Source organism: Chiloscyllium plagiosum, chromosome 22 (assembly GCF_004010195.1).
Source record: "Chiloscyllium plagiosum isolate BGI_BamShark_2017 chromosome 22, ASM401019v2, whole genome shotgun sequence".
Taxonomy (NCBI): domain Eukaryota; kingdom Metazoa; phylum Chordata; class Chondrichthyes; order Orectolobiformes; family Hemiscylliidae; genus Chiloscyllium; species Chiloscyllium plagiosum.
Genome location: NC_057731.1, coordinates 24,164,615 through 24,177,700, shown reverse-complemented (window position 1 = coordinate 24,177,700; position 13,086 = coordinate 24,164,615). Strand labels below are relative to the sequence as shown.

General features: G+C 36.9%; 1 protein-coding gene across 1 annotated transcript in view; it reads left to right on the top strand.

Moving 5' to 3' along the window:
- The window catches only part of mgmt (O-6-methylguanine-DNA methyltransferase), a 404,556-nt gene that overhangs the window by 5,399 nt on the left and 386,071 nt on the right, over nt 1-13,086 (top strand). Inside the window, exons 2-3 of the mRNA XM_043712603.1 lie at nt 766-768; nt 12,435-12,482. Coding sequence (XP_043568538.1) covers nt 12,450-12,482 — 33 coding nt within the window. The 5' untranslated portion in view covers nt 766-768; nt 12,435-12,449. The remainder of the gene's footprint in view (nt 1-765; nt 769-12,434; nt 12,483-13,086) is intronic.

Genomic DNA, 13,086 nt, shown 5'->3' with positions numbered 1-13,086 from the left:
TTGAAGGACTGAGTGACTTACGTCTGCTTCTTATTCATATGTTGTTGTGTTCATGTGCTTTACTTTGTATAAAATCAAGTTGAATTTGTACTGCACTCTCCATGTAGTGAAACATAGAAGACACATAGAAAACACAGGTATCTTAATAAATAAAATCTAACATTGAACTGTAAGTTTGGTTGGAGAACTTGGTTTTAAGGAGTGTCTGAAAGGAGAAAAGAAAAGCAGAGAGATATGTGAAAGGAATCCAGAACTCAGGGTCTAGGCAGCTGGAGACACCGCCACCAGTACTTGTACAATTAGGCATGATGTTCAGGAGCCAGAACTAGATAAACTAAGGGTTTGGGCTGAAGGAGATGTTAGAGCTAGGGAGGACCACGGCCATGGAGGGAGTTGAAAACAAGTTGGCATCGTTTGTCTTACTACAAGTGCAGGTCAGTGACTAACAACATAGGTAATGACTTTATTATTGAGGTTAGAAGATGGACTACCAGCCAATATTATGTTGGAATAGTCAAATATAAAGCTTCAGTTAAAGTGATGCAAGGTTGGAGTTCAGTAATGTTAAGGAGGTGACAATGAGCAGTTATGGAGGGGTTATATGATAGGAAATTCATCTCAGAGTCAAAAATGACACCAAAATTGTGAACAGTCTGGCTGAACCTTATACAGTTGCCAATCAAATGGATTACGCAAAAGTGAGGATTGCAGATGCTGGAGATTAGAGTCAAGAATGTGGCACTGGAAAAAAACACGGCAACTCAGGCAGTATTCGAGGAGCAGGAGAATTCCTGATGAAGGGCTTTTGCCCGAAATGTTGACTCTCCTGCTCCTTGGCTGCTGCCTGACCTGCTGTGCTTTTCTAGCACCACACCCTTGGGTCAAATGGATTTTGTTATTCGCTAGGGAACAGAGTTTAGGGAGAGAACCAAAGACAATGACTTTTGTTTCTCAGTGTTTAATTGAGCAAAGTCGCCTTCCATTGAATGTCAAACATGCAGTCTGATAATGTAGCAACAGTGGAGGAACTAAGAGAGAAAGAATGGTGAGGTCCAACCCATCGCACCCCTGGGGGAAGTCCGAGCTTGTAGGTTTGTAGGTTTGGTGTGGGGCAGGCATGCAAGATGTGCAAGGTGACAAAGGACAAAATTCAGGTAATGACTTTAAGTATATTTTGTTGTTGTGATCATTAGACCAAAATCAGCCTTGAGCAGGGTGGAATGGGTTTGTGAGGAAATAAGTTTATTTTGTGAACAACCTGCCCATGAAACTGATGAACTCTTCTTGAGTTATTTTGCTGTCGACATGTTGGCATTGATAACCGAACAGGACCACCTTTGCCTTTCCCCTTCCCATGAGAATGAAAAAGAGAAGGATAAAAATAGTTGGTGAACCTTGGCACCACAGCTTTCATTTCATTTGTTTAGGAATATTAATATGTTTATGTCTCTTGCCCTCAGAGGTTGCATAGTCTGTCCACTTGAGAAATAAATATAGAGCAAAACATGTTTGACAGTACTTTTAACTTTAACTGAATAGTTGCAATTACATCATAAAGTGTGAGTGAGAAACTTCAGTAGCTTGAAGAAAACCAAAACCTGGGATTGAATTACTGCCTGAACTTTCCTGCTAATACTTTTTTATACTTTATAATGTATATTGAATATTTTTTCTTGACAAAGTATTTGCTTTAAACGTTTTTGAAAACATAACTAGTCATGACAAATTGAAAGCTTTGAATGAACTGATTCCTAATAGTCGTGTGCCTCTCTCAATCCTTCTTTAGTAATATTTCTTTATGAGATGCATCTGGCTGTTTTTTGTATAATAGGTTTTCAAGAACTTGGCCAGGTGCAATTGGTCAGGGTGTGCTTTGACCGTCAATCTTGTGCAACATGGGCAAACATAAGGCCATCATGAAGAAAATGGAAACTGAATAGTTATTTTCTGTGTAGGCGATACAATTACAATGTTAAATCTCTGTTTAACATTGTCCTGTTTTACTTCGGTTTGCTTTAACATTGGAAGTTTGGTTATACTTCTGTTCTCATTTAGCATTAATTTTAACTTTGTTTCCTAGTAGGGTCATGTGACCCATTGGTGCCATCTTGAAGTGGCCTCTCCTGCTCACTAACATAACCTGTTGTTACTTGTGGCCTTTTCTGTTCATAGACTCTTTATTTCACTCCTAAGTCTTTGGCATATGACCTCTCCTGCTCCTTGACTCAGCCTCTTTACAATCCTTCCTCTTGCCAAGCCTCTCCCTCCCTGACTGTCCTGCTTTCTGGTTCCCTCTCCTGAATCCTTGCTGTCAATGAAAGCTGTGATGATGAGCAGCAAGGGACAACAGGAGTAGCTTTGACTTACATGAAGTAGGTTCTCTTCAAATGGATTTACGATCAACTTCACCCCTTTTTGATCAGTGATACCCTGTGAACAGGTCTTTCTGACAAGGCAAGTTAATCAACAATGGATTGAATTTGTTCATTCGACCTGATTGGAACATGACTTCTCTTCGCCCCAAAAAACCACTGGTGCAGAGGCCTTGTTTACTTCACCTCTGTTGGAGCCATTCTCTATGATTGTAAAGTTCTGGTGGAGATGGTTTAAGAAAGTGAAGTTGATTGCAAACTCACTTGAAGAGAACTCAACTTCTGCAAGTCAGAACTGCTTCCACTGCCTCTTGCAGTTCATCTCTTGAGACCTTACTCACAGCCAGAGGTCAGGAGAGGGGAATGATGAGTGGAAGGTTCAGTGGGAATAAAAACCATCAGGAGTGTAGGTTAGGGAGTGGAGAAAGGCTTCTAGCTGGAGGGCTGATGAGAGGAAAGGGCCAAAGCGACCAAGAAGACTCCGAAAACAGGATGTGAGGTCAGCAGGAAGCACTGTATGTAGAAAGTTATTAAATCTTGTTTATATTTTAAGCTTTTAATATTTTGTAGTAGACTACTTGACTATTGCTGAAAAAAAAGTTTTATCAGCGGTTTTGGTCTTGTCAATTGTCCTGATAAGTACAAGAAGTACCAAAGTAACCAATTTGATGAACAGTTTCTGAATGGTATAAGTGTTGATGTGGAGAGTGCATGAGTTAATGATGACTGATAGTCAAGCTTTGTTTAAATTTTAAACATTGCAGGTTGACTCTGATTGATCAAGGCTTTGTCCAGGAAATCAATCAGAGAATGGGTGTCAATTACTTTATTGAGTTTGAACAGATGCAGGATGTGTACATGTTCTTTCTGTCTGTAAAGAACATGGTCCTGTGCATTAATATTTATAATTTCCAGTACACGCAAGTCGAACTAGAAAACCTAAATTTGTCACCAAGCCAAAAAGACATTTTGTCTATCTCACAAATTAGAATGTGGTATGTGAGTTTCAGCGCTGGTGTGATGTTAGGTTTGTAGACCAAGTATCTAAAAGCCTTAAGGATTGTTTTAAACAGCATATCTCTTTGGTTGTTTTCACGAAGCAAGGCAGTAGCCGCACCCAGCAAGTCTGATTGTGTGAAACTAATAATGTCGAACATTGACCGAATTCCACAATTGGATATTTTGCGAAATAATCCTGAGTATGCAAAATTAATTAATTTAGTAAAATAGGAATTTGCCAATGTAAACTTTTGTAACTTAATGTATGTAATGTTTATTTTATGATGAGAATAATCCCACAGCAGGAAAATGTGATTTGCTTATAGTGTTTCACTTAATGTCATGACTGGGGTATACAAAATTAAAAATCACACAACACCAGGTTAAAGTCCAACAGGTTCGTTTGGAAGGACTAGCTTTCGGGACACTGCTCCTGATGATGGAGCAGTGCTCCGAAAGCTAGTCCTTCCAAATAAACCTGTTGGACTGTAACCTGATGTTGTGTGATTTTTGACCTTTTAAATTGTGCATTGAAATGTCATTTTGTAATAATATGTTGGCTTTTAATTAATTTTTCTATACATTACTATCGTCTCCCATAGAACTTGGTCTACAAAATCACCTTCTTGAAATAGCTGACTATATTTTAAATGTAATGGAAAGACAAAATGCTCTTTCATTTTCCTCTTTAAAATAAAGCTCAATGAAACAAATTAGAGACATGTTGCTGAAGGTTTTAATCTTGCACTCTCCAAGATAAAACAAGAATGCCAAACTTGATAAATAATGACGGTAATTTAAATTGCAGGAGGAAATGGGTGCTGATTCCTTTTACAGATATGCCTCAGTCAAAGTCATATCTTGGAAAATGCAATGGGAAACTATAAGCTAAGCTTGCTTCTGGGTAATTTTATAAAAAAGGTGCAAGACTTGAATATAATTGCCTGCATATGAATGTATGTTGATTTTGGCATTTATAAATAAACCATGTTACACGTCCAATTGGTTGTTAGTGTAGTTATTAGCACACTTGAGATTGTTCAGTACCATTGCTTAATCACAGGGTAAATGTTTTGTTTTGGGTTTTGCAGTTATGGTCTGGTTGAGTATTGTGGGCTGGCTGGTTCTGTATTCTGCCGACTAATAAATGGCTGCGTTCATGGTTTATATCTTGACGGTGGTGATGTTTGTTAATTTTATTTTAGGGACTTTTACACAAATGTTATTTATATGTCATTACCATGGGGCTTGATTTTGTAGTGAACGTAATTGTGTGATTATCAGTTGAAGGGTAGTGCTGTCTTTAATGTGTCTTGGATTAATTTAACAGTGAAATAAGCCTATAGCTCCTAACTCAGCCATACTGATTTCCATAGTTGTTTATTAATATTGGTCAAGTGAAATTCTAGTTCTTGCCCATAACCTGTGTATTAAACACAATTGCTACACTCCCTCAGACCTGCTTTGCTTTTAAACTGTTAACGATTCAGAAATGTGAGAGGATAAAGGAAAAGAGTATCACTAATGAATTTGGTGGTGGAAACAAAATATCCAATGGCGTGTAAAAGCGTCTGTGGAAATAATCTTAAAAACAACTTAAATATACAACTCACATTGAGTGCTCACAGTTGTGAAAGAGTAATCCAGACACAAGCATTTGACAAAACTCAAAGTGAAATATACTGTGGATGCTGGATATCTGAAACAAACAGAGAATTCTGGAGAAATTGAGCGGGACTGGCAGCACCTATTGGAGAGAGAAACAGAGTTAACATTTTGAATGATTGTTCTGAAGAAGAGCCAAAATGGATTCAAAACATAAACTCTGTTTCTCTTTTTACAGATGCTGCTGGACTTGCTTAGTTTCTCCTGCTTTCTGTGTTTGTTACCAACCTTTGGCAGGTGAAAGTCCAGTTATTTGTGGAAATTGGGTAGTTGCTGTCCAGAACACCTTGGACCTCCAGAATCTACACTATGAAAGTATTGCTGTTGGACTCAGTGTGAAATACCAGGAATAGTGTGAAACGTTACCATACTTGCAATATATATACTCACTAAGTTGCCCTAAAACCAATGTAAAAAGATTTCTTAAGTGTTCTCATTCTCAATTCTTACGTAGCAATATTTCTGGCATTTACAGTTAAGTATAAAAGTGTGTATATCTTTAGGTTCTCAAAGCATTGTCAAAGATCCATCCCACCCTGGCAATGCTTTTCTACAACCTCTACCATCGGGAAGAAGGTACTGAAGCCTGAATACATGCACCAGCCGGTTTCGAAACAGTTTCTACCCGAGTGTTGTTAGAATATTGAATGGACTCACAAACTCTTAGCATTTGCCTGTACCTGTGTTTTGGTTGTTGGGCTGTTTACCTATTATTTACTTATCTACGCTATTTAACTCTGTACTCTGCCTGTATTGCTTGCAAAACAAAGCTTTTCATTGTGCCTCAGTACATGTGACATTCAATTCAATTCAATTCAATTCAATTGAGATTCTAATTTCCAAAAATAAAGACAAGTTTTTGCTTTGCTTTTTCTTTTTGTATCTCTCTCTCTCTCTCTCACACACACACCTTTCTTTCCCTCTCTGCTTTCTTAACTTAATTTAACTTTGAATTAAATAGTCAAACCTTCACTTTCTGGTTAAGATTGTGAAGCTCATTATTGTTAAGGATATACTTAGTTCCTTGTCTGATACACACATGTCCCAGGACCCCTGTAGAGAACAGTGTGCTTTTGAATCACAGTCGGTTCAAGGACACCAAAACATTGAAGATCTGGGAAGGGGCTCATATGAACAGTTTGGTGCCATTCTCTTGCTGCTGAGTGAAGTCTGGCCCTTTGTTTTGAGTCAGAATTGTCTATTCGGCTTGTTAGGGCACAAATGAGTAATTTATTTGAAGAAGTAGGAAAATCGAGTAGGTATAAATTTCAAAATATTGAGTGAACCCTGTGAGTGTGTGTAACTTGTGCAAACTTCAGAAGCATTTGAAGTTTCAGAGAAAAATCATTGATCAATTGATTTCAGTATATAACCACACTCAGTGAACTGAACTGAGTATATAATATTGCTACGTGTCTAATGTCTGCTCGATTATTAGGTTCCAACTTGGTTCTTGATGGTGTGTTTTGGTAACATATAGGTAGTACCAATGCTGGTATGTAGCTTTGCCACCCAAAATGAAAGATATTTTAGAATTGGAGCAAATTCTATGTGAAGAGTTATGTTTTCTAAAAAAAAACTAAAACTATTTGTAGGAAAATATAGTTGATTCTTTGCAAAATATTGGATAGCGTACCTTATTCATGAATTGGGTGTGGTTTATTGTACTTCACATCCAAGAGTATGAAGAGCAACTGACAATGAGTTGAAGGGTCATTGTTAGAATATCATTAGACTGTACATGCAGGTTGATTTTTATTGAAGTCAATTGCATTATTAATTTTATAGTCATTATGGTTTCATATTTTTCTATCAACAACAAGATGACAACTGTCAAATTTGATGACAAGAAAATGCTAAGAATAATGAAGATGGTCACACACATTTAAAATGGATCAGCACAACCTTCAAAAGATAAATATTATGGTCCCTCCCCATTACCACCAGTTACATATACAGTACTTAACAGAAAATATTACTTTTATTTTTCTAATGTGTAATATGCACTAATTATAGAATTTTAAAGTAAAACCCCTGTAAAGTTGACTGAAATTACATGTTGCTCAGATTACATTATATGCCACGGTAACTGTAAATCCCCTAAACTTGCTGTTTTTAAATCAAATTGTGAGCATCAATTCCTGACAATTATCAAAAATTGTTTCTCAGCAATTGGTAATATAGCCTAGGAGGTCTGTTGTTAATTCCATAGTTGGAGTCACAAGGAATATGATTAACCTGCAGGTCATCTCTTAATGTAATTATTAATGATTGATTCTGTTTATCCTTGAAATCAATATGAGAAGCGAAATGGCTTGGAAAGTATTAAGGTTTGATTTCTTTTCTCTCACAGGAATGATTCTTAGACAACACTAAGGATAACCATATTGGGATAGGAAAATCATAGAATCTGAAGGTAGTTTTAAACAGACGTTTATAGTATGTGTCTTAAGTGTGATATTTCCCTAGTGAGTGAATGTGACATAGATCAGTTAAAGATTATGATATGGTATGGTAACATCTCCTGCCACTAATAGTTAAGCTGGTATATGGAGTAATTGATCTGCCTGTGAATGCTCCAATGTAAAAACAATTCAGGCTATTTGAACTATATTTTACAAGTGTGCATGGGACCTTTGGGACGGTATATTGAAAAATGTAGTTGTATGGCAATTCCATAGGAACCCAATTAAAACAGATTGACTCAGTGGTTTCCAATTTTTCATTTTACAAAAATTTAATATACAGTTTTTTAATACAATTTTACACAAAGATGTAGTTTACAATACCCTTAATCAGTAACATGATAAGTATTTATTTGAAATTACAAGGTGAATTGGTAGTGCTTCTGGTTGTTTAAAAGAAAATTCTATGCTGAAACCGTAAAACTGTTCTTTCATTTTACTACAGTTTCTTTGCAGAAAGAATTTGATGATTTGATAGAGTTTTGCAATGGAAAAATAGCAATTTGCACATTTCTTTTTTAAATTAACTATTACATTAATATTCTGAAATTTGGGGAAAAATATTGGATTTCCAGAAAAATACTTTTCTTGGCTTATGGGAGGTTTGGAAAGGTTTGGGTATTGAAATGTTGCAAAAAAGGTCTTATACCCTAGAGTTGTAAGACAGTGGCTGTAGAGGTAGTGAATATATTGATTGCAAACTTTCAAAATTTTGTCTTCTGGAAAACTGAAAATGTAACACCTCTATTTAAAGAAGGAAGAAGACTGAAATCGGAAAACTAGAGGCCACTCAGATCAACATCTGTCGTTGTGAAAATGCTACAATCATTATTAAGGAGATAGTAGCAGGATATTTAGAAAATTGTCATATAATCAGGTCGAGTCAGACATGGTTTTGCAAAAGGAAAATGATGTTTGACAAATTTATTATGATTACTTTGAAGATGTAAGAAGCAAGATGTACATCGAGAAACTAGTAGACGTGTATTTGAATTTCGAGACAATATAAGATAGTGTGCCACAAAAGAGTACTGTAGTGCATGAGATAAGAGATGGAGATAATATCCTCACATGGATACAGGATTGGCTGACATGGGACAGAATATTGGGATAAATTTTCAGGTTGGTCATCTGTGAACTAGTGAAGTGTCACACAAATAAGAGCTGGGACCCAACTATTTATGATCTATGTTAATGATCTGAATGAAGGGACCAACTGTATATTGTAAAATTTGCTGATAATACAAATATTAAGTAGGAAAGCATACGCTGAGGAAGGCACAGAGAGACTGAAAAGGGATATAGATAGGTGAAGTGAATGAGCAAAGAAATGGCAGATGGAGTACAATGTGAAACATATGATGTCAAAGCTGAAAGGCAGAATAGAAAAGGAGAAAATGATTTAAATTTCGACAGACTGTAGAACGTAACAGTACAGAGTGAACTCGGTATTCGTATGCACGGATCACCAAAAAAAAACATGCAGGTACAGCAAGCATTTAGGAAGACAAATGGAAATTTGGACTTCATAATTCACCCTCCTACAATAAAAATAGGTAAGTTTGTTAAAACTGTATAGAGCATTCATGAGACTATACTGTGTATAGTTTTGGTCTTCTCATTTAAAGTGAGATATAGCTAAGTTGTACTGACTGGTATTAGGAAACAGCAAAGGCAGTCAACATTGGTGGCTTATAAACCATTCTTACTGGTAGTGTGGAGTATGGTATTAATAAGAAAATTAGAGGTGCATGAAGTAAGAGCGTTGGAAGTAACCTTGTGTGACTTCAACTTACATATAGACTGGGTAAATCTATTGCTGTGGAGAAAGGATTCCAGGAATATGTTTGAGAGAATTTTTCTTGAATAATATATTGAGATGTATGGAATAGGCTACTTTAGGTATAGTGTTATACATAAAGGGCTGATTATTAGCCTTGTTCTGAAAAAAAGCTTTTAGGGAATAATGACCACAGTATGATCAAATTTTCCACTAAGTTTGAAGAAACTGTGGTTCAGTCTGAAAATAGGATCTTAAATCTAATTAGGGGCATATATGACCATTGGAGAAGGCATCTATGGTGAATTGGAAATATACTTTAGTATGTTTGACGATAAATAGGCAAAGTCTAGTAGTTACAGCATTTAATGCTTGACTTCAAAACAAAAAATTCCTTTAAGGCAATAATACTCAATATGAAAAGCTAGAGTGCCTTGGCTAACAACGTTACTCAAGGATCATATTAGACTGAAGGAGAAGACTCATAAAGCTGCCTAAAAATTTGTAAGGCAGACGTTTAGGAAAACTTTGGAATACAGCAAAGGAGGACCAAAAAATCACTAAAGAAAGTGAGATTAGTACATAAATGTAAAATAAGAAGTATTAAAACAAAGCTTCTATAGGTATTTAAATGGAAAATATTATCAGTGACAAACGTGTGTCCATTACAAACGGAGACAGAAAAACTGGAAATAGGGAAATGATAGAGAACCTAAGTAAGTAATTTGCCCGTGTCATCACAGAGGAAGGCATATGACATCACCCTGAAATAATTAAGAGTCAAGGATCTATTGAGGGGATGGAACTGAAAGCAATTCTGTGTTAGTTTTTTTTAAGAAAGTAGAATTGGAGAAATTAATGTGACTCAAAATTGTCAGATCCCTAAAGTCTGATGATTTTCACCCTGAAGTGTTGAAAGAGATGACAACAGAAATAATAGATACCTTGGTGATCATCTTTCAAATTTCTGCTAATTCTATAATGGCACCTGCAGTTGGAAAGTTGCAAATGTAACACCACTTTTTTAAAAATAGAGGGAGTGAAAGCTATAGACATGCTAGCCTTTAAAATAATATTGAAATACGAGAATCTGTTAAATAGGATATGATTATTGGATATTTTGAAATTAATTGTTTTACTGCTAAAGTTAGAATAAGTTTATGAAAGGGAAATTATGTTCAACAAAGTTGAGAGTTTTATGGTGTTCCAATAAGCACAGTCAATAATGGGGAACAAATGGATGTGATGTATTTGTATTTTCAGAAGTAAGGCTTTTGATAAAGCCCCCCCCCTGCAGAAGGTTAGTAAATTGAATTAAAGTGCAAACATTTTCTGGTGGGTGGCATGGTGGCTCAGTGGTTAGTACTGCTGCCCCACAGCACAGGGACCCAAGTTCAGTTTCACCTTTGGGCAACTGTCTGTATGAGGTTTGCACGTTCTCCCTGTGTCTGGGTGGGTTTCCAACAGATGTTCTGGTTTCCTCCCGCAGTCCAAAGGCATGCAGGTTAACTGGAGTGGCCATGCTAAATTGCCCATAGTGTCCAGGGATGTATAGGTTAGGTGCATTAGCCATGGGAAATGTGGGTTACAGTGAAAGGGTCGGGAAATAGCTGTGCATGGGATACTCTTCGGAGGATCGATGTGGACCTTTTGCGCCAAATAGCCAGTTTCTACACTGTAGGGATTCTGTAATATACTGGCATGACTTAATTAACAAAGGAACACTAGTGTTCTTGTTTTAAATCACTGAGAGCTAGCTTGTCAGTGCACCAAGTAATTTGGCACACTAGTCCTTGACACGAGAAGACTTAAGTACAGAAGCAAACAATTCTTGCCTCACTTTACAGAGCACTGTTGAGACAGTAGCTGGTGTATTGTGTGCAGTTCTGGTCACCTTGCCTAAGAAACAATGTAATTAGCATTGAGGAAGTGCAGAAGGGGTTCATCAGACTCATTCCTGGTTGTATTGTCCTGTGAGGAGAGACTGTGGAGACAAAGTCCATATTCTCTGGAGTTCAGAAAACTAAGATACAATCTGATAGAAAATTCTTAAAGCATAGAACAGTTGCGGGAAAGATATACCTCTGGCAGTGAGGTCAGAACTAAAGGTGATGGTCTTGATATAAAAGGAGTGAGGTGAAAAGGGTAGTGAATCTCTGGAATCCTCCACCCCAGAGGGCTGTCAAAGCTGAGTCATTAATTAAGTTTCATACAGAGGTTACTAAATTTCTGATTACTAATGACATCAAGGGATACGCAAAACACTTGGGAATATAGCATTAAGGTAGATGACCAGTCATGATGCAAAATGGTGGAGCATGAGGAGCTGAATGTTCTATTCTTGCTTTTATGTTCCTATACTTGCATTAGAATAGATCAATGAAGGTTCACCTCAATGAGTTGAATGGTCTGCTTCTTCTATTTATTGTGATATTTCGATAAAATAGTTGGCCAACTCATCATTGAATCATCTCGGGATTACCTCCTTTCTCTACCTGAGTCTTGATAAAACCATTACAAATCCTGCCGTTACTGCTTCTGTTTTTGTTGCATGTATGATGCAAAGTTTGCAATTATTTTTAAAATCTTAATTACAGGTTAACTTGTGGAGTTATTAACATTGATTGGTTTCAAGTGGTTTTCTTTAAAATGATATCAGTCAGTCACCTTAATAGTTTTGTTTTCTCCAAGGGCTGTAAAAAGGCTATTTAAACTGAAGATTGAAATGAGAAAGAATATTCATTGTGGTTTAACATGGTTCATTGCAGTAGGGATAGTCTCATCTCAGATGTTTGTCATTAATCTGCAGTTTTTCTGTGACTAATATGCTTTTCCTGAGAATCAAAGTAGTTGAGACTGTGCGATAACAGTGATTCTTCTCTTCTCATCTGTTGCATGTGACCTATTACAGATGATAGTTGACCTGTGGAGCCCATAGATTCCTGTTTGCTGGTAACAAGTTCCCTTTTCTGTTCAGGCATTTCATACTTGAACATTAAGCGTCATATTGGCCAGTTTATGTAATCACAAACTAAATCACTATCATATGTGAAATAAATAGTGCAGCTGACAGGCTAGTTCTCAACTACTTATAAAAGTGCATGCTGCATCTCTTATCTGTTACTAACAGGCTGTTTCTTTCTACTTTTACAGCAGAAACTGCTTCACATGGCTAACATGGCAGCGAGACTTCATCAAAAAGTGAGTTCCAATGAAAATATCCTGACATACAAGTATGAATCAAAAAAGCAACAACATTACAAATGAGTTCACATATATAGCAGTATTGTGCTTTTCCCCAGTGTCCAGCAGTCACTGTTTGGTATCTAGTTGACAAGATTGATGCTGCAGTGTAAATCTCTGTAGCGCTGTCATGGCTGGTAACAGGCATCAGTGGACCTTTCCCCATCACAAATCTATCTTCTGTTGAATAGAGATTAATAAGATGAAGCACTATTCTTCCATATGTTGAGTTTTACTGCTTCTCGCCTACCCCCACCCCCCACCCCCTGCAAAAAAAAGACAAACAAAAATAATTAGAGTTCACAGTAGACTACCACCTTCTTCTATGGTCAAGCAGAAATCAATTCACCCAGGCCCTGTACTCACTCAGGCCCTGTACTTCTTAGATATTAGCTAACCTAAGCTGTACAAGGATACTGATGAGGAAGAGAGAATTGCTACTTTTCTGCTTATGTAGCAGCAGAGCAGAGATATCTTGACGCCCTCATGTATCAAAATCATTTAAACAGAATCAGGTCACTGTCCTAAAGGACACTGTCTTTTCTATTAGTGCAAGAAGGAT